Source organism: Cyphomyrmex costatus, unplaced genomic scaffold (assembly GCF_001594065.2).
Source record: "Cyphomyrmex costatus isolate MS0001 unplaced genomic scaffold, Ccosl1.0 scaffold70, whole genome shotgun sequence".
Taxonomy (NCBI): domain Eukaryota; kingdom Metazoa; phylum Arthropoda; class Insecta; order Hymenoptera; family Formicidae; genus Cyphomyrmex; species Cyphomyrmex costatus.
Window position 1 is genome coordinate 45,212 of NW_017280267.1, and position 23,543 is coordinate 68,754.

At 33.2% G+C, this 23,543-nt stretch overlaps 1 protein-coding gene across 1 annotated transcript in view; it reads right to left on the reverse strand.

Moving 5' to 3' along the window:
* Window positions 1–1,622: 1,622 nt before the first annotated feature.
* The window catches only part of Nak (Numb-associated kinase), a 35,891-nt gene continuing 13,970 nt past the window's right edge, over window positions 1,623–23,543 (reverse strand). Inside the window, exons 6-14 of the mRNA XM_018548216.1 lie at window positions 21,533–21,636; window positions 21,225–21,357; window positions 20,836–21,099; window positions 20,496–20,730; window positions 19,193–19,541; window positions 15,223–15,355; window positions 14,430–14,679; window positions 14,272–14,319; window positions 1,623–3,978 (exon numbers count right to left, since the gene is read on the reverse strand). Coding sequence (XP_018403718.1) covers window positions 1,682–3,978; window positions 14,272–14,319; window positions 14,430–14,679; window positions 15,223–15,355; window positions 19,193–19,541; window positions 20,496–20,730; window positions 20,836–21,099; window positions 21,225–21,357; window positions 21,533–21,636 — 3,813 coding nt within the window. The 3' untranslated portion in view covers window positions 1,623–1,681. The remainder of the gene's footprint in view (window positions 3,979–14,271; window positions 14,320–14,429; window positions 14,680–15,222; window positions 15,356–19,192; window positions 19,542–20,495; window positions 20,731–20,835; window positions 21,100–21,224; window positions 21,358–21,532; window positions 21,637–23,543) is intronic.

Below are 23,543 nucleotides of genomic sequence, written 5' to 3' on the forward strand. Positions count from 1 at the left end.
TAACAGTCTCTATCATAATGGACGTGATAATCGCGTCATTAGTAAGTATTCGTTTTAAATAATTCGTGAACCGTAGAGTTGTAGCTATCACTTAAAAAAAGACATAGTTGTCTTACATAATTTAAATGTTAATTGAGACTGTTAAACAATAAGTCAGTCTTACACAATAAGGCCAATTTTCTAGGCAAGCCTGTTCACTCCTTTACGACAAATGTTATGAATCGCTTCACAATGCTATTATCTGCGCCTTTGTAACACTAATTTCTGTAAATTATTTATTACGTTAATCTTCGTAAGGAATACTCTGTTGTATCTTTTCTCCAAAAGATCATAAATATGTATGATAAAAATTTTCTCTTTTTCATCAATTTTGCAATGAATTACGTTTACAAGTATGTATATGTATAATTGTATATAGTACACAGATTCATTTTCTTAGAAAAATTGTTTTGTATGAACTAGTAGATTAAACTAGTAGAAATCTAAAATTTTGTAAAGTACAAACGTAGTGAAAAGACTTAGCTGCAAAAATAGATGCACGAGCTTTCTCTACTTAGTTTTATTATTTTTGGTATCGAGCTGCCAAGTTCCACAACGTGGTTTTATACTTTTGTGTTAAAACATAAGTTGGGAAGTGTCTCTCTCTCTCCCTCCCTGCCCCCCTCTCTCTCCTCCCTCTCTCTCTCTCCCCCCCCTTTTCTTTCTCTCACTATTTCTTTTCAACATTTTAAAAATCAACAGTTTTCTTTAATATAATGTCTTTTTTCCCGTCAATTTCTTATAGCTATCTGTCTTGTCTATGTAAATTTTCTAAAAATGCAAAAAGTAATTAAAAAATGGTAGTATATGAATTAATACTTTCCGACATTAGTGTAAATCACGCTTTATACGATCCATCACACGTTTGTCAATTAGGCATGTGTACATATAAATATATCTGCTCATGCTGAATGCCTTCTGATATAAATATATGCAGCTATTTGCTGCTATCATATCACATTGTTGACGTTTGTGAAAAAATGCACGGATGTCAAAAACATGTTGATCACGATCGTAGAATTTTGTTAACTCGAAAGCAACTTAAGTATTTAAAGAAACAGCTTCTAATTTAGCAGCATTTAATATTTGGCTTAATCATAAAAGTAAAAATTTTAATATTTAATCATATAAGTAAAAATTTTAATACTTTTAAAAAATTTTATTACTCTTTGCAATTTCTACGAGAGATCTATTAAATAAATTACATTTGTATGACTTATTATTTTTTCACAAACGCGCGTTCCGAAAACAAGCATGTAAAACAGACGCAACTTTATTCGGAATTTCACTCTGACATATCTGCGCGTCCGAAAAACAAATTGCCTTAAACGCAAACGTTTTCTACATATATATGTACAACCTGTGTATCAATTGATTTTCCCCAGTTGGAAATTTTACTATATATCAAGATTAATATCTTGCTAATGTTGTGTATATATGTATGTGCATTTATAATACACGTAATAAAACTCTGATCAATCAAATAATTTTATGTGTATAGTAGAACGGTGTGTTTACCGATGTTTATCGATATCTCTACAATATACACAATGAATCAATCAACTACATCATATCGCTCTGTCTGTTCCTGTGTTACTAAACGGCTTTATATTAACTAGCTCCTAACAAAAACCATCTCATTTCAGATGAATGGATTGCTCCGCCTCTTCAACGATCCAAATCGCTTTTCCGACACTTCGCGGATTACCTCAAAAGGCGCTACTTTCATCCGACCCACTTGCCTCTCCTCATTCTCGTCGCTGGGGAAATCCTCGAAACTCATATTGCTGAAACCGGTAGTCGCGGCCGTGCTCTTCTTACCCTTGGGCGTTTTCTTATAGCTTGCCGATTTGATCTTATGAGACGCCTTGTAAGTTGGTAATACGTCGGTGACATCACCATGGTTTTCGTTGATCAGATGGTATTTGGACTTGTCCGATTTGGATTTGTCCTTCTTGTTGTGTTTCGGAGTATCGTTATCCGCGGCGACCAGAGGCTCAGGCGACATGGGTAACATCATATTGGATGTGATATCTACCTTAGAGACGCTGTTGACTGCGTGAACAGTGATTCTTGCAGTATGCGTGGTCGTTTGAATCATATAGGCGGACGATTGCGATTGTGATGGCAGGGTGGGTGTCAAATGAACGACGGTGTTCTTTGGGGATTGCACGACGCTGCTGATTGGCAACGCCATCGTTAACGCAACATTGTCCACGTAGTTCGGCGACTGCAACTGTGACAGCGACTGCGACAGTGACAAAGATGTCGGGCGTTGCTGTTGCTGCTGTTGTTGTTGCTGCTGTTGCTCATTGAGCTTCAGCGAAGCAAATTCCTCGAATGGAATCGACCCGAAGAGATCCTTGGACGACTCCGCAGCAATCGTTGGTTCAGAGTTCACCGTCACCATGCCATATTTCGACGTGGACGCGATTGTGCTCGAATGACTAGTGTTATAATTGTTCTGTGCCGCACTGTGGGATTGCAGTGAAACGCAGTTGGTGTAATCAATGTACGAGGAAGGGCCGACTGGACTCAGGATTGACAGGAGTTCAGTCGGCGCGGAGTCGATATTCGCAAAATTGGACTGAGCGTTGTTAAAGGGATTAGTGAATCCGCTCGGACTAAATGGAGAAGAACCAAAAAGGTCCTTTCCAATGTTCTCCTCCCCCTTTTCTACCTCCTCCTCCTCCTGCTTCTCTTTCTCCTCTTCCGTCTCCGCCTCCTTTTCCTCCTCCTCCTCCTCGGCAACGTTGACGCGAGAGGTGTTTTTGACTGGCGACGACATTTGGACAACGCTTGGCTGATGGAACGTCGTTAACTCTTCGTAGATAGTCTTGCTATCCACGATTGCGATACTTTTGGGATATTTACAAGACAGAACAGCGGACTTGGACAACAGAGGCACAGGTTTATTTTCCACCACGTCCGCAAACACCTCCATCGGTATAGGCGAGCTTGAAATCGGCGTCACCAGATTCGAGTTGTGAGGTGAGTTCCTCGCACTGCCGCCTAGATCGATGTTCCTGGACTCACTCTCACGACTGTCACTACTCTTCCGCGAGCTGCTGGATCTCGGAAAAGGTGCCAAGGCGAATACGTCATCCTCCACTTTCCAGATCCCATTATTGAGCGACTTGGACTTGTCGTTGTCATCGGACGAGCTGTCATCGTTATTGAACAGCAGCGGTTTTGAACCATACTGATGCCGCACAAAAGGATCGCCGTGTGACTGCTCCGGTTTGGACTCGGGGTCCAACTCATCGTCCAGTAACAACGGCTTCTCACCATACTGGTGGCCAACAATCGGATCCGCGTCGATTGTCGGCAGCTGTTGGTCCTGCTGCCGATAGTGGTGTTTCCTCGGCCTCTTCATCCTGTAATCGTCTTCGTGTGTCGCAACGGACTCGCATTCCGCATGATACGCGGAGCTGCCACATGTGCGCACGCTCTCGGAGATGGTCTCGTCGTGCTTTCCGCATACGTCGCCGTCCTCGTCATCTTCGTCGTCGTTCACCTCACCGTCGTTACCTTCCTCGTCGTTCATCGCGCGTAGATCGCTGGCTGAACCAATCGAATCATCTGACTCGTAATCGACGTTTGTCGCGTTCTCCGTGTTATTGTGCAACTGGGTAGCGACTCTTCTTTTGCGGCTCAACACGTTCTTCACGCGCCTTCTCTTTGCCTTCTTCGCTCGCTCCTTCACCTCCTTGGCATCCTTGTCACTATCACTCGATACTTCATCGGCATTGAACGCCAGTTTCTCATACTTGGAACGGTCCTCAGCCGGTGCACGGACAAACGGTGGTGAAACCGGGCTAGATTCCGTAAAGATCAAGGACGCCTCGTCGTCCACACCACCACCACCGCTGCCACCTTGTTCAATCCCGGAGTTCCATTGCGCCAAGGGCACCCTTGCTCTACCGTTTGTCGATTTCCCTGAAAAACAGAGAGTCGCATTACATTAATACAAATGACATCCAAAACAAGACGTTCTTTTCATATATCAATGATAAGTATATCTTTTTTTAGAATAAAACTATCACGTGAACCTCTGTTATCACTGAAGCGTAACGTACTTACCTATATTCTTTCATTTCTTTTGCAAAACCTCATCAGAGAGATATGATTCGATAATGGTCTATGTTAGACAGTATCGATCCTCTCAATTAGCGAAACTCCCTCTTACGCTATGCAGAGTATCCCAAATCTTATAATGAAGAAAAACTGCGAATTTTCAGTACAATCTGATACTGTACGTTTATATGTATATATAGAACATACTAATACCTGTTTTTAATAAATTTTTACAGTAAAATGATAAAATTTAAGCTATTAATTATGCATTTGCTTCCCAATATAAGAAATTATACTCTTAATCATTTTCCTAATTGATTCAACTATTTTTACTAGTATTATACATCAAATGTAATTTTTGTACTGTATTATGCTATCAATATATAAATTTCGCTTTTAATACTTTTAAATCAAAGTATTTGCACCTTATAAAATGTACAGATATGACTGATCTTATGATATAAAGCGTGATATCGTAATCTATAGAAAAGAAAGAATCCGAAGAAACGGGAAATAGTCTGATTAGGTCTGTTACGATTAGTGCACTTTGTTAAGTATGATGTGCATTGTAGTCTTTACAGTTTTACTATAATGAAATTTACAGAGAAAGATAATGTTAGATTCTTTGACATGGAGAAAGTAATACAATATACATATTTTAAGATAAGCTATTTGTTAGTTACCGCCACCAATAGATCTGGAACAGTCCTAATCAGATTTAGAGGATTGAGGATAAGTATTAAAAACGCAGTAATGCTCTGAATAACAGGTTTGCTTTAAGCCATCACGAGTACACATATCCCTAGCGAGATGTATTAGATTGTTCCGGCATAAAAGGCAAAGTATTGCTGCGTTTTCTGCCAGTAGCGTTCAGAAAAAAACAAATACTCCGTATGCTAATTTACATTTTATTGCTGCAACATTATTTGTCTTAATACAGCGAGAAAAGTATTGTCCGAGGTATTTGTCAGCCCCCTATAGTGCTCTTAATTCGCAAAACAATTTCTCTCTTTTTCATAGTTTTTCGAGTCTCGCTACAAACACTATTGAAGAGGAGCATGCTTATATTTCGATGATGGCGAATAGACAATAAGTCCTACTATTTTTGTATTGTGTATCGCAACTTAACTCATCGCAATTAAAATATATCTCTCTAAGAGATAATATATTATTAGAGACACTATGGGAGGCAAACAAAGCAGGACAAAATTGATAAAGAAAGATTACGTAAATAAATTCGATTCAAGACAAAAAGACTCATGCCTCCCAAACTTATTAGGTTGTTCCAGACATTGGACAGATACGAGTATATAATTTCTCGTAAATTTTTCTTTCACAAAGAAATAAGCACATTTATCGATTATCATCAATTGTCTCTGCTTTCACACAATAAAGAAAAAATTAATATTACAGCGGTTTTGGTAATACTACTAGTATCAGTAAAAAGGGAACATGCTAACTTTATTCGACTTTTTGCAATAAAATTAAATTTCCCCAACATACAATTTTTTAAAAAATATCAATGTGTTGTTATATTTAAATTATAATTTCACTATTATTACTTCGCTATATAAAATCTTCATTAGGAAATATAACAATTATAACAAGTACATCCAATATTAATTAAAGTGCCTATAGTATTTGTGTTACTATGTAAGATATGTTATTTAATATAGATATTAACGCATTGGATATAACAATACGTAAGACTAGTATGAAAAATACAAGGAATGTATAACATGGATCGTGATTTTTCACACTTTCATATAAGATAAAATAATGCAATTTAGCAATGCTGCTTTTCAATTATTTCTCTTATAAGTTGTAAATCTTACCAATGCTGAATTACATCATTTTACCTTAACATTTTATTTATGGACCAACAAAAAATACAAGTGGAGAAGTTATACCAAAGTGAACCCAAATTGACAAATATCATATAAAAGCGGTGTAATTGAGATACTATGAAAAGGAATTAACAAATAAGAAACTAAAAAAGATATAATTGAGGTGAAAGAAACGAAGGACGAGGAAGAATAGTAAGAAATGAAAATAATCGCTAAGTATTATTTACCAGACACTGTAGTATTACCATCGCGCGAAGCAGATACAATCTTATGATCTTTATATAATAACCCTTAACGTATGTCTGTATGTATATTCATACATTGCGCAGAGATTCGTCATTTTTTGAAAAGGAAAGGTTCGTGCTATTACAAGGCCTTCCATTAAGAAGTTTCATTTTAAATTAATAAAAAAAACGAATAAGTTTTTGAAAATGTTAAGATATATTTAATCTAATCCAAAGTATAGATTGTGCGATTAAATGTGGAACACAATATTAGCCAAATAGACGCCTTGACTTTTTTTTACAAATGGTTATTCTTTTGAGGAAATTTAGGCCCTTAAAATACTATTGTTTATAAGAAATTTTTCATTACATTTTTGCACAATTGCGGTTCAATTTCGCCAGCAGTTCGAATATTGTTTTTGAGCGTCTAAATCGTTTGCAGAGCATTTACATAAATCTTATCCTTCACAATCCTAAAAGAAAAAGGTGTCAAATTGCATAATCTGGACGACCAATTGAAGTCTCTGTTATGTGCACGTCCAGGGAACTTCTTACGTCTCAGAACTGTCATCACAAAATTTTCACCGTTTGTAGTGAATTTTCGCTATTTCTATGCAGTGTGTGTATGTGTGTGTGTGTGTGTGTGTGTGTGTGTGTGTGTGTGTGTGTGTGTGCGCGCGCGCGCGCGCGCGCGCGCGCGAGCACGTGCTCTTTAAACAAATATCGATCCATTGTTATTAACCGCATAGTTTTGACTCGACAATTCCATCTATAACAGATACAAAATGCTGCGAAATTTAAAATAAAACCTTTTAATGGAAGACCCTGTAGTTCCGCACACAAAATTAAATCTTCGTATTCGACAATATATCCAGAAACATTCTTTCTAGTTCCATACTTCTCGCATTAACACAGATGCTTTAATTGGCATTGCATATAATATTCTTTTAGAGAAATACTTGAAACCTATTCTTCCCACGTTTTTCCTTTTATACGCTATATAATACAATCATTATAACACATGATACGTTTGCACGTATATGTATATGAGTAGGACAAAATAGTGTACCTAACTTTGTATATCACATAATATATAACATAATTTTTCATATATGATATATGTAATATATATATATCTTATATATATATATTGCATTATGTGTGTGTATATATATATGTATAATATGTAGATGTCTGTTTTATATATGGATATGCAATAATATTTACATGTAATTTGTTCCTTTCTTTTTCGACACACCAACTATTCCGTATGGAAACACTAAAATAAAAGCTAATTTCCGCTTTGTGTACTACATATCATAGGAACATCTATTATTAAAGACAAAATCTTTTCAGCCTACATATGTATGTTCATCATATTTTCAACACTTAATAATTACACTTGTTCTAACATAATTAATATACAGCGTATTTTTGTGTCTAATGTTCGATGTATTACCCTTATACTGTAATATACTATTTGAGGTAAGTATAGAAGTTAATGTGTAATTTACTGGTAATATTCTATCATTCCTTTCTCATGTAATTGAGCATAACTGAGCGGATTTGCATCACAATCACTTTTTCACAAACATAATATATTGACAAAATAACCAATTTTCCAATTATTAAAACGATAACAAAGTATTTTGACAAGCAAGTAAAAGAATCAATATAAAAGAAAAAACATTTTATAATTTTTTAAGTCTAATTTTAAATATTTCAACAACCATAAAAATGTAATTTTTAAATAAATAATTATACATATGACATTAAAAAATAAATTTTTAAAAGATATAATATTTCGATAATAAGTAAATATACATATTGTAGAAATAAAGACATCTACAATATTTTTTTGCAAATTATTTGTGCTTAGATTACACTTCCTATTAATACCATATGTATCTATTCTATTATATTTAACAGATAGATTTATGTTTAAAATTACAAGAACGTCATAAAGTAAATCTTTGAAACTCATTAGTAAACTAAGAAATTTTTTTCATTTACAGGTGTCCTATGGGAATGTGTTAAAACTGTACGATTGGTTCTCTCCTCCATGACTTCAAAAAGGATCTTATGATTAACAGTTGTCCGTTTCTAGGTCTATAATTTTATTTTGGCTATGGTAGAAGCAAGTTCGTGCGCGTCAAAATGAATAAACTAGCAACGGAAGTATATCTTATCGAGTGCTTCTTTTTTAAAGGAAAAATGTATAACAGTGCTTATAGGTGGTTTCGTAAATACGAAACACAAAGTTATGAACAAAAAACCACACTAAAAAGTTTAGAATTTATTATTTATTTAAATTTATGTATTACGTCACTCCATTTTTTGGCACTAAATCGCTATTAAAATAATCTTGTGTTGTTTTTAACAAAATTATCGTTAATTTTATACAGTATGGAACTTTCCAAGATCGTAAACATTTTTCCGTTATTGATTTTGGGAATCGTAAAATCCCAACGTTTATCTGATTAAACCTTTACATCCACAAAAAATAACGGCATGGACTACGATCTCGGTAAAACGAATTGATCTGCAATTCTTCGAATCAATGGTCATAGGTAAAAGTTACAAGCAGCTTCTCAAAAAAAAATTATTCCCTTGCACAAAAAAAGGTTTATGCCCATTTCCATCAATGTAGATTAACTTTAATCTCGGTTCAATTTGCTCTTCGTCTTTTTCTAGTTCTAAAAATTAGAAAAAGATGAACAGTAAGTTTAACCGAGATTATAAAGTTAATCTACATTGGTGGAAACGGGCATTAGTCAGAAGATTTCATTTCAGGATAGAGCGATACCACATCGAATTCAGGAGGTCTTTGAAACAATCCATAGTTTATGTGATTACCAAGTCATCGATCTGGGATAATCCAAATTTGCCCAGAGGAGGGGGGGAAGTCTAGAATAGGTGCATCCAGAAGCACCCAATGGCTATCATACTTACCGGTGGATTTAAATCCATATGACTTCTTTCTTTACATTAAAGACAATTATTTATTATGCCAGAAATCCAGAAACAGTGCCAGATTTAGTAACAGTCATTAAAAAAGTCGTCAGTAACATTAAAGACAATATATTAGAAAAAGTTTTTACGAGTTTTCGTAAAAGAATTAAGTTTTATACAGATTCTAATGATACGCACTTCAAAAATATTTATCATTACCTTACTTAATTATTAGCATATTTTTCATCAATAAATAATGATATACAAATATTTTACTTAATTTTATTTTTTCAGTTAAAGATTAAATTTTCAAGTACGTCACACTTAGGAAATGATTAAAATAATGTAATCTGCGATGTTATTTATTTATTGTTTTGGTTGAATTTTCGAAAACGGCCACCATTCGATTATCAAGAATTTTAACAAAAATACTCTAAATACGTCAAATGAATGCCCTTAAATGGATTTTCACCAACAAGAAGGTTTAACACCAAAAACGTTTGAATGAAGTTATAGAAGTTTGTAGTTATTAAAAAATAATAAAATAATAAATTTGTAGAGTTATTATTTTAGACAAAAATTTTAAAATATAATAACATTTAAAACATTATTTTAGTATACTGCATATTTATTTGCTAAAGGGTAAACACAACTTTCATGTAAAGTGACTCTCACCTACATTGGTTGCCAAAAAGAGTACATTTTCAAAAAAAAAAAAAAAAAAAAAAAAGATATATTCGTACATATAACATTATTAAAATTGGAAAATTAAAATTAATTCGAATTAAAAAAAAACTCAATCTTTTATGTATCAAACGTATATATATGTACAGTCTTTAGGTGTCACGAACCAATTAGAGGGCCGCATTCGCATCTTAAGACATTACTTAAGACAGTCTTCAAATAAGAACTGACTATATGAATACCTAACACAACCTAGTACAAACCAAGCATAACTTCGTATAAATTTATAAATATTAAATAATAATTTTTTACATTCTGTCTCATTTTTAAAAAAAGAGTACAATAAGTGAAAAGTAAGAGTACACTGTTTTCCGACATCGAAAAGAGTACATGTACTCTTTAAAGAGTACGGTTGGTAACCCTACTCTCACCTCACCTCCTCCCTATTTTAAGAGCGCACAACTTCCATGCGAAGCGATTCTCCCCCCCACACCCCCTGCTTTAAGAGCGTACGACTTCCACGCGAAGCAATACTCATCCCAACTATCCCCTGCTTCAAGGATACATGATTTCTACACGAAATGAGTTCCATCACATGATCTCTAACCTCTCTATGGATGCACGAAAGTGGGTAGGTCTTCTTGGAGGTCAGAGTTAAATATCAGTTTCTCGAAAGTAATTTACAGTGAGCTATGTAACGGTAATGCATTTTTCGGAAATATCACCCAGGTTTCCCCGAGTATCATCTTGTTGTTCATCCAATGTTAAAGAAGAGTAACACGATACTGAGGGGTACTCGGGTGATATTTCCGAACGCAGTCTAGATTGTTGGCCGTTTTCGGAAATCTAGTCATTGTTTTTGTTAAATTAATCGATCCAATGTGTTTCAAGACATTTTCATTGTATTATTGTAAGAGATTTCAACATCAAATCTATAAATCTGATGTGACTCCAACAATTAATACAAGAATATTAAATTTGTATTAGCTGAGGATGACTCTAAAGCGAGTCGAAACGTTCTATATATTTTTATGGTTGATTTGAAATAAAGGATTTATGTGACACAAATCCACTTATTATTAATTTGCGTACCAATTAGAACGCTGCACTCTCATTCGCTTTCGATTATTGGAATTCATGTATTTAATTTTTTCAATTACTGGAATTTATATATTTAATTTTTATTTTGTATCCATTAAAAACTGCAGACTTTCCTCTTTTCAATTTTTGTTTTTTCAATAACTAAATACATTCGAAAATGACAGCTGATTAGTTTCAACACATTCCCATGGGACACTCTTGATATATTACTTTATATATTACTTTGAAACATTTTTTATTTTTTATTGCGGTACTTCAAATTTTTAAAATAAAGATTTATGTACATGGAAGTGCAGAACAGCGTAACATGCTGATAATCATCAGCCTTTATCTACATCTATTGTCCACAAATATTTTATTATAAATACATTACTAATTATTTATACCTTATTCAATAAGCATTTAAATTATGAGCAATTGAAAATAATATAAATCCAAGAAAAACAGAATTCGAATTGCAAAAATAAAATTTTTCTGATTTTAGATGAACCGTTCTTCATTTCTATTATTGACTTATACCTTCACTTATGTTATTGTGATTTATAATAAGATTTTTACTTTATGTAATTTGTGCTGAATTTCAGCACAATCATAATTTAATTATTTTGTCAATTATATATAAAATTAAACTAAAAACACAAGTAAAATTAGGTATTAAGATAAAAATAGTTAAATCTATTTAATTCTGTTATCAAACGAAGACTGTGATGTTTCATAAATTCATAATTATTAAACACTTAATATTATACTTCTTCAATTTTTCATATTTATATATGTACATAAAGCTAAAATATGAAATTTTGAAGAGTCTTAGTTGTATAACAAGGCTATTTCTTCTTATGAAGTAATTCAGTAGTGAGAGAGTTAAAAGTTAATTGCAATTGAAAAAAATTTTTTTAATTAAACTAATTATATTTTAGTATTTATATATTGTAAATTATGAAGCTTTGCTGATATATAAGAAACAAATGTTAAACTAATAAAACTACATATATATATATATATATATATAATGAACGAAATTTCTATAAGAACACCATGATTTACTGACAGAAATTGATTTATTCCATTAATTTTTACTAGTTATATGTCGAAACCTTATGAATACCACAGTATCTTTGCTGTGATGATGTAAACAAACTTGAGAGTTTTTAGTATTGTAAAAAAAAGAAATTAGCATAAACAAGAATATTAGCCAATGTAGATACGAAATATATATAGGAACAATAACATATACTTAATTAAGTCTTCTTGCATCACCCGTCTTTGTCGGGTGTTTGTTTCCGTTATATTTTTGAAAAGTGTAGCCGACTTTGACTGTGCCTTGCGATTACTCTAAATCTGCCTAGCGGTCCCACGATTTTGGATGTCCCATTCGTTCGTCCTGACGCGCATATTAGCGGCGCAACGACGTCGTGGACGCAGGCGCCCGGTGTTCGTGCGGTTCTCGCCATTTTCGCGGGTTATTGCGTCATTCGTTAAGACTTTATGTTACTCACCGCCTTGTGCGGCATTTTCGTTACTGACCGTATTGACTTAGTTCTGGTCGTGTGCCATTCATTGAAGATTAAAACTTAATTGTCTTTCACCGGTTAGATCCGAAATATTATCCTCACTAAGAGACCGTCACATAATGACCAAAAAGTTAGATGATGATTTTGTGATAATCCGATAGAGTACTTTTCAATGAATGAAATGTGAAGTTCATTTGCTAATGTAACGCGTATTACTGGATTTTTGAACCGAGAAGGTTGACTGCCAGTGAGATTCGCAAAGCTTATAGTCAGGACATCATTGCACTCTCAAACACGCATATACAGTTAAATGGTATGAGAATGGCCATTGGTCACTAACATTGGGCGCATTCAGCAGAAAAGAGCGCTACGAGAGCGCTCGCTGTTATTGGTATATTCTTCCGGATTTAAAATTCTGATTGGATGATCTAGAAGAATACACCAATAACAGCGAGCGCTCTCGTAGCGCTCTTTTCTGCTGAATGCGCCCATTGATGATACCGATAATCATATGGGCTGCTGGTGAAGTAGCAAGAGTTTTAGAATTGCCAATGACTAAACAACGTGTGCAGCAAATACTACAGCAAGATAAAAGGTTAAAGTGGACAAAGGTCATTGAAGCCACCTCTTACACAAAGTCGTAAAACTGCAAGATTAGATTTTGCTCAAAATCGTATAGCTTGGCGTGAAGAATGGAAGAATGTCGTATTTTCTGACGAAAAAAAGTTTAACCTAGATGGACTCGACGATTTTATTACTGACACGATTTATGAACTGATAAGGCAGTAGCCATGAGCAGAAATTTCGGCGGAGGAAGTTTAATGATGTAGGCTGCGTTTAGTTATTCTTCAAAGATGCAGATATGCAATACCGGAATGAACACAGATAAATATATCGACTTATTAAAAAATCGACTGTTTAATTCCATTTATCGAAGAAAATATTATTTTTCAGCAAGACAACGCTGCTATACACAGTGCGAAGAAGACACAGGAGTGGTTCTGACAGAAAAATTTACCACTTATGAAGTTGGCCAGTACGTTTGCCGGATTTAAATTCCATAGAGAAATTATAGGGAATTCTATCAAGAGCAGTATAATAGAAATAATAAACAGTACAGTAAAAGAATTAGAAAACGCTGTAAGAATGGAAGAAAATTGATATTACGACATTGCAAAAGTTAGTTTGTAGTATGGAAAATAGAATATATGAGATAATTAGGCGTAATGGTCGAAGTACTAATATTACAATTGTTATGCTTTTTGTAATACTTTAATAGATTGTTCCTACGCAAATTTCGTTATTTTTCTATATGCTTATTATTATATCTCGTTTATAAAAAAAAAATAAAATGGTTTATTCATTCTTAATATTGGTTTCTTGTTTTATTATTATTCCTTCATAATTTTCTAACCTTCCTTTAGTTTTATTCGCAAAAAATTTAATTTTTTTGTTAAAAATAGTAGTGTTCTCATAGAAATTTCGTCCACTGTATATTCAACAATATGTATAAAATGACGAAATCTCTTCACATACATCACATTTTAAATAAATAGTTTTTCAAAAGTTTGTCATTTAGAGAACTAATTAATGATTCATAAATTTCTTGGCAAACTTGATATACAACTTAGACTAAAAATGATGAAAGACAATGGTTATAACTACAGCTTTAAAACCTCACATAGCGATTATGATAAAATAAGAAACTAAATATTAAGACAGCAAGCGAATGACTTTCAAACTAAATATAGATTAATAGATTAATACAAGAACAAAAGAAAGAGAAGAGAGATGATGAAGGATAGTGTGTGTAAGAAGTATTTTATGCATTACCTCTAGCAATAGCAGCAGTCTTTGACCCAATTTTATTCTTCTTTGCTGCTAAGAAAGAATCAAAGTATTAATATATAATAAATATTTTAACCTTATAATAAAATGTTTGTTTTTTATGGGAGTAGGAGGACTAATATAGAACTTTAAGGAGAACTTACTTGGCAGGCTAAAGGGTGCAGATTCAAAGGGATCCTCTGGTAATTCAGTATACGTCATAACAAGGCTTTCGCGACTTTTTACACCACTGATACTGGTGTTGCTTCCTCTTCTTATTTTATCAAATTCAGCACCAAATATATGATCTTCCGTTAACTGATTAAATGGTTGTACATCCTCAAACGGATTCCATATCGCTACATCTGCACTCAATGACCTCCCCTCTGATCCCATTAAGCTTGAAAGTTCGCCCTGATAAAAATGTAGACAAGCTTTTTAAGTATTAACTGTTTTTAAGAAATACTTTCAATATCAATAATTACTTGAAGATGAGGAATTATCACTAATAATAGTGCAGTGCATAAAATAATAATAATAATATACAAATACAAGAATTATATTTAAAAAAACAAGATTTTAAATCAAAATAAAATAAAATTTCACATTTCTTATATAACTTAGATATTTTTATCCAAAATTATTTTATTTGTATTATGGAATAATTTGCCAATGTCTCTAAAACAACTTCATCTTTTCGTGTATAATGTTAGATATAATTTTAAATTTGCAATTTACTATAATAAGATTATTCATAATAACTACATGAATTAAGGGAGTCTAAAAAAAAATTAAACTTTTCTTATTGTGTTAATATTTTAAATTTACTATAATAAATATAAAATGAAATTTTTTTTCCAATAATGTAAAACGCGATTCTGTATGCGGACCAACGTTATTAAACAAACAAAAAAAAAATATAAAATTGTGCGCTTCGTGTGTACTTACAACACGTACATGCGAGGCACTGGTTGCTATACAAGGTCTTGTATCATTTGGAAGTTCCGGTGGCGTAGTCGTATCATCTGAACGTGGCTTAACCGAAGCCTCATATGGCGCTAAGAATTGAGTAGTTTCAGTTGCAAATGCTCTGTAAATGTCGAAATGATCATTACAATATAAATAAAAATATTTTAGTGCGAAAAAAGAAAAAGATATCCTGATAAAATTGTCTTAAAACGTGTATGTCATATACGGCAGCGTTAATTTATTAGTGTACAAATTAGTTCGGTCGGTTTTTGTGTTCAAAAATGTATTTATTTCAAAACAAAATGAATGAACAGATTAATTAAAGTATTGTCCATCGCTGGCTACTACTTTTTCCCATCTCTCAGGCAATTTTCAAATTCCATCTCGAAAAAATGACTCGTCTTTGGAGGCGATCATCTTATGGAAAACGGACTTAACTAATTTGTACTCCAATAAAAAAATTTGCCAAATATTTAAGTATCAGTTTTGCAAAGGACCCCGCACGTTTTATACGGAAAAATAACTCTGGTCAAATTGGTCCGTTTTGAGATAGTGTATTTTTTATGATTCTGAACAAATGGCTCCATTGCCACATATATAATACAATCAATAGATAAAAAGATACAGCGTTTTGAAATCACAGAATTTGAATATCTTCATTCTTTTATATGTAATAAATATACATCAGAGCTGGGACTAAGCATTTCGGCACCCAAGACAAAATAAAAAAATACATCCCTTAGTAAAAAATATTTTTATAACATGTGAAATATAATAAGAAATAATATCAATTAATGATAATTAATAGTAATTAATAATATATATTAATATTAATTTAATATAATCACGTGTACAGAAAAGGAGTTTTACGTTATAACCATACAAATTTACATGTATATTACAAATGAAATAGTTACTAACATCACAATATCTTTCGTATTTTGATAGATGCGAAATTATCAATTATTATATTAAAATCTACATCCTTACATATTTTATTTTCAATTGAAAGAATTCCTATGTTTCTTCGACGTAAAGCGTGCCGTGTAAGGGACTGCGCAAAATAAAAGAAACAGAGAATAAGAATTTCAAGCTATCAGAAACTGTGTATTCCACAGTACATGATTTCTGATAGGTTGAAATTCTTATTCTCTGTTCTCTGTTACCTGCTCCTTTTATTCTGAGCAGCTCCATGGGTGCATCCTGACGGAGAAAGAAATAATAGAACGGAAAAATAACGGAAAAGAGATAGTAGGAAATTAGATCATAGTAAACGCTCAACGGCGGGTGCAATTTACTTAGCGCTATAAATGCTTCGAAATATTTGACCAATCAAAAAAATTTTTTTAGTAGTAGACTAATTAAAAAAAGTTTTAAATTTAATATTTTAGTATTCAGTGGGCCGTAACTCAAAATCACCAATTAATGAAATTAGAATATGTAGAAAATTATATTGCCATTTTTGCGCCCCCTTCAAAATTTACACGAGGCAAATACCTAGCTCGCCACACTCTTGTCCTGGCTCTGGTATACATATGCATATATTCTTGAATGTGTGGACTCTGTATGCGTGCGTGCGTGCATGCGCGCATATGTAATTATGTATGAGTATTCGATCGTATATGATTTCTCATAAGAGAGCGTGTTTATAAAATACTATACACATTATCGCGCGCGCGCGCGCACACACACATAAAAACATGCACACACACATGTATACATATATAAAGTGTCCAGAAAATCGCCTGTCCCACTTCGGGAAGTGATTCTAAAAAAAAAAAGGGAAAAAAGAGACATAGATCCTGAAATAAGACATTTCCGAGTTATTGCCAATTTATATTTAAAAAATTATAATTTATTTTTTATAATCATAATTTATTTTATAGTTATTGATATATATATATATATTTTTTTGAAATTTTAAACACCCATTCAAACGTGTAGCGGGGATCGATAAACTAAGAAAAAAAAGTCCTGTAAGGATATGCACGTTTTTGCTTTGTTTTTGGAGAAAATTGCAAAAAATAACAAAATGTAGTTTTCAGTTTTGAACTTTTTTATTACTTATTTACGCTGTATTTATTCACTTGTTTAATGTAGATATTGTTCAAAATGTTGGTTTCTTGCAGCAATGGAAACATTGCGTCTAGTACGGACAATTCGTGTTACAGCTACACATTGATCTGGTGATATTTGGTGCACTGCAGTCTCCATTCAATTTTTCAATTGTTCTTTTGAGTTGATTGACGACGAAAATTTCTTGCTTTAGAACCCTCACACAAAGAAGTTCAGTGGTGTTAGATCAGATGATCGGGGTGGCCAAGATACTACTCCACGTTCAATCCATCATCACGGATAATGTCTGTGTAGCCAAGTTGGAATAGCTCCGCCATAATGAGCTGGACACCGAGTTGAAACCATTTCAATCCGTTGTTGCAGATGGATGTCTTCTAACTAATCAAAGAAGTCAGTCTCCAAAAAATCGATATATCGGCTGCATTTAATCTGTCAGGTAAAAAAATGGTCCCACTAGAGAGTCGTTCCAAATTCCGAGCCAAACGTTAATAGCAAACTCATGCTGGAACGTACTGTCACTAACAGCTCTGGGATTTTCATGAGTCCATACATCATAATTGTTTTGATTAATTTTCACATGAAAACAAAATTATTATTATTGTTTTTGTGTATGATTTAACGACGATAATACTTTAGAGACAGTGCAAAAATGAAGTAACTATGTTTTGTCTTTTTTTGAGATTTTCTCCAAAACGAAGAAAAAACAAGCATATCTCTATAGGACTTTTTTCTTAGTTTATCAATTCCCTACACGCTCCCGAAGTTTAGCTATTTCAATTCCAAACACCCTTTGCGCGCGCGTGGGGTGTGTGTGTGTGTGTGTGTGTGTCACTTATTTTTGACGGATTGCTGATCGGCTAAAGTCCGAATACAGAGTAAACGTAGTTGTAGTTATAAGAATTGACCAATTAGTGTTGAATACAAGGAGAATATCCAACTATGATTGGAGAATTCTTACAACGATCACCTACAACTGCGTTTACGCGACTGTAGATCAAGCTCAGATTACAATTGAATTGCTGATTCCAAAGAGAGTTGAAACGTTCAAAATTTCTAAATAAGAATAATTTCACTGAACAACGGAATTAAGTTAATTATTTCAAATTAATAATTTGCGAACTTCCTCCCGCATTGGCTCTTATTAGCTTTGAATTTATTTATTATTGTTATTTTTAAAGATAGAATCCTTATGAATATTATTTATTTCATAGTATTTTAACATAAATAATTTTATTTCGCATCAAAGAATTATTTATGTGAAAACACCATATAAAATAAATTATGATTATAAACAATAAATTATGACATTTTTAATATAAAAGTAGCTATAATTCGGAAACATCTTACTTCCGAATCTATGTTTATATAGCTTTTTCTTCCTTTTTGGGTTCCGAATCACTTCCTGAAATAGAATCGGCGATTTTCTGGGTACTCTGTATATGTATACAAGTTTGCGCGTGCGTGTGTGCGCACGTGTGAATGTGTATAGTGTTTTATATAAACACACTTATAAAATCACATACGATAAAATACACATACATAACTGTACACACACATGCACATGCAGATACGTATACAGAGCCTTCTCATTCAAAAATACATGCGTATGTATATCTATTGCACATAAAAGGAAGCATCAAATTACCTTGAGAAGATATGGCGGTACTCAAATTTTATGACTTCAAAGCGCTATATCTTTTTATCTGTTGATTTTATGTAAATGCAATGGAGACATTTGTTCAGAATCGCAAAAAGTATAACGTATCTCAAAATGGACCAATTTAACCAGTGTTATTTTTTCATATAAAACGTGCGAGATCCTTTTCGCAAAATCCTATAGATATAAAAAACAGTTTTAAATATAGATATAATAGAGATTTACTTATTAAAAGCACTCGTGTCACTGACGTTCCTCCTATGACGTGAGGACGATAGTGTCGGACTATCAGGCGGAGATATGCTCGAACTTATATTTTGACTCAAGCTTTCTGTCTTATTAACCGGTTTCGGCAAAGCCGGTGGCGTCACCGCAGATGGAGTCGTCTTGTTAGGTCCCGTCGGAATGGATAATTTCGACGGTAATGAAGTGACTGGCGGATACTTGGATGACGATGGATAACTAGGATTAGACAATTTCGGAAGAATCTTGCCGGGTTTCGGTGCAACAGGAGGTGGTATTTTGGCAGGTGGCGGCATCGCTCTCGCGTCATCCTTGAATGGATCCGGATACCCTATAAAAGCGACAATATGAAAAAAAATCGTTTGATCCTTTTTATTTGCTTTTACTTCGTGATACTTATAAGGGAAGTGCCCAAAGTGATAATTGCGAATTGATACAAAATATATATCGTTGGAAAGGTCTCGTCGAGTAGAATTCAACTATGCAATATTTCGCTTGAATGGCGATTCTAGAGGGCGTTATGTGCAATAGAAGTTACAGGTACAAGATCCTCTAAGTCTTTAAAGTATCTCAAAACCAATTTAAAAAAAAATAGTAGTGCCGACATTTAATTATGGATACTTTAACCTCCGTTATTTGCTGATGAAATATTATCACGATCCCAGAGTGCGCCACGGGGAGGCATTTATAATAGAATTTTACACTCCATTTTTTCTATTTTTTGTTTTCAATTTTTTTTATTTATTTTACTTTATATTTTTTGTTTTTAATTTCTTATTTTCTATATGTTTTTTAAGTGCTATGTTGGATCCACTATTTTAAACTTAAAAACTTAGACTCTGGATTCATTACTAGCGATAAAAAGACCCTTATAGATAAAGTTCCATATAAAATATGGAATTATTCGCTCTCACCAGTTTTGGAAAAAAAAAATTTCAGCGAACTGGTTAATAAAATATAAATCGCGGTTTTCGTTTCACTTCAGAAATAAAAACGAAGAGATGAAAAGGAAAAGCATAAAGACTAATAATAATGGTAAGGTTGGAAAAAACTGTTGAGCATCATATATGACCCTAGAAACTCAAAGTCAAATTTTTATTATTATTAGGTAGACTTTGTATAATTTCTTTTGCACATAACGCCCTTCAGAAGCGCCATTCAAACGAAATATTGCACAGTTAAACTTTACTCAGCGAGACCTTTCGAACGATATATATTTTGTATCAATTCGCAATTATTACTTTGGGCACTCTCTTGTTAGATGTGTCGTTATTACTTAGATTACCTGATGGTGGAAATAGAGATTCCAAATTTGTCTCATTTACGTTTGTCGTAACTCTCACGTCATGTTGCCTCGAATCAAAATAGAATGCATTTTTATCTGGAACAGTAACGGGTGACTGCTGAGTTAAAGGAGAATGACTAATCATCGGGCTCTGCGATTGACCGTACTGCGAAGGCTGTACTTGCGCCTGACAGAAGGGGACATTTTGATTGGGAGTGCAAACGTGTGGCGATACCTGACAGGAAAAAACGATTATATTAAACGTTTGCTGAAAATACTCAAACATTTCTGTATATTTCAAACAGAAAAATCGAGCATGTAAGCGATTTATTAGCCTTACTTGAACATAAGAGATAGAATTTGATGGCGTAGTTTGTGTCTGATTTCCTTGGCCTGATATTTGTCCTACGATTTGACCACCCAAACTAATCGGTCCTGTGCTAACGGCTTGCCCCTTTGGTCTTTGTCTCGGAGTCACAGACGTGCCCTCAACAGTCGTCGTTAAAGGAGTAGGTTTTGGAGTTTTTACAGACGCCGATCTTTTAATATTCTCGGATTCCATAGGTGGACATGATAATGATTCTATCGTCGGGGTAGGGACTTTCTGTAAAGATAAGTTCGCGCGAGAACTAAATTATTCAAAAAAACAATACGTAAGAGACATATTTGATATAAATTTACAATAATACTTGTACTATTATAGTTGTGTAAATATTACAATCTACATACATATAAATTTTGCACAGGACACTCTTTGTCTTGAATTTGAAAAGCAATTATAGAAACTTGATAAATATCAGGACGTATATCAGGATCTGGCTCAAGCATATATCGAATTAAACAATGGAGTGCTTTACTATATCTGTAATATAAAAACATTTTATGTATACATCTAATCTACTTAACATATGTATACATATATATATATATCATGTGTTATTTATTTTCTTTATTCATTAAATAATTAAATTAATTCATTAAGTAATTAAAATTAGAATAATTTGTGTCTTAACTTTGTAACGTAACTTTTCACATACCTTGAATTATCCGGTATAGTAAAATTTCCAGATTGTATAGCAAGCGTGCTTTCGCCAAACGGTAATGTAAAAAAGCAGAGTTTATACAACAAACATCCCAAAGCCTGAAAGACAGGAATTCTATGTAAAAACCTCACCGACAAGATTTTTTTAATTTATTTACATATCACTTCCTTTAAAAACAACACATTCAAAATAATGATTTTTTAGTTATTAGCATGAATAAACCAGAGTTAAGATGCGTCCAGATTATCGTGTCTAGAGTAGCAAGCATTTCGGTAAGCATTTATTACGCAACTTCGAAAAAGACTTCAAATGTTTACCGACATGCTCGCAACTTCAGGTTCGATTCAATGATCGGTTTGATAATTTAAATGCATCTTTAGATAAATATTACTCTAACAATATTATTTGTTTATTTTTTAAAAATGTCAAAAACGTCACAACTTTTAACCTTTGTTTCAAAAAAGGTGATTTTAAAAAGAGAATCGTAACAATAAAAAAAAAATTAAGAATATCGTAATAATTTAAAGAGTAGTAGTTTAAAGGATTATATATTACATACACTGAGAGTAAAATTGTTATAAATATTTGTTTTGAACATTGCCAGTTGAATATTTAAATGTAAGGCTGAACTTCCGAAAATAACCTTTATCATGAATTTTAGCAGAAATACCCCAAATAACATCAAATAAATGCCCTTACACAGATTTTCACCGACAAGAAAATTAAAAAATGTTTGAATGAAATTATAGAAGTTTGTGCATATTATATTTAGTATATTACATGTTTATCGCAGTTTATATAAGAGTTGAGTAGAGGGGAACTTCCACGGAAAGTGGAACTACCTCTTTTCTGCTAAAAGGGCGCACGACTTCCACGCGAAGCGACATTTATCCCACCTATCTCCTACTTCAGGGATACACGATTTCCACGCAAATGAGTTTCATCACATAACCCCTCCCCCCTTTATGGATGCACGAAAGTGGGTAGATCTTCTTGGAGGTCAGGGTTAATATCAAAGTCTCTCGTAAGTAATTTACAATGAGCTATGTATAATAACGGTAATGCATTTAAGTGGTATATAACTTAAACATTTTGGCATTAAATCTTTTTGTCGATGAAAATCCATTTAATGGCATTCATTTGACGTCATTTGGAGTGTTTCTGTTAAAATTTATGGCAACTGGATGTCGGTCATTTTCAGAAGTTTATCTAAAAGTAAATATACACTTGTCAACAAAATTATCACAACATAAATTTAAGTAAACATAATTCCGTCGTATTTAAATTTTTTTTTCATTCTCAAAAAGTAAAGTTTGTACTTTAAAAAGCTTTCGATAAATTTTCAGGAGACGCGGTGGTAGTGTCTCCAGCCATGTGTTGAAAAACTGAAAGACACTACAAGTCTCTACCCGAGCCACCAAAGTCCATTTTTCGGGGGTGCATAACTACTAAAATATAAAAAATGTTTAATCGGTCAAGCCGTTCTGGAGATACAAGCGGTCAAAAAGTGATGACTTTAATGAAAAATTAAGAAACGTCTCCTTCTTCTTCTTCTTCTTCTTCTTCTTCATCATCTTCTTCTTCTTCTCCTTCTTCTCTGTCCGCCGTATTAAAACTTTCTAACATCCCCTCCTCTCACCTTTCACTCACACCTTTATAATCTTCGACTTACCGCACCCCCTCCCCCACCCCCCACTCTTTCACCGTATTTCACTCTCTTTCATTATATAATATTTTTAAATCATTTTTTTAATATATTTGTGATATATTTGTACTCTAAAAAGTAAATGATATCTGAAAAAGATCGTATAAAAATGAAAAGTTTAAGCCATGTTCAAAAAAGGATACTCAAAAATTTAAACCTTTTTATCTAATAATAATATATTAACTGATATATTAACTAATATATTAACTGATATATTATTAATTAAAGGTGCCAGTACAAAGTGAACATACATAAAGTGTATGTAACTTTCGGCCGATTTTCGAATCGCCTCCGCCTTCG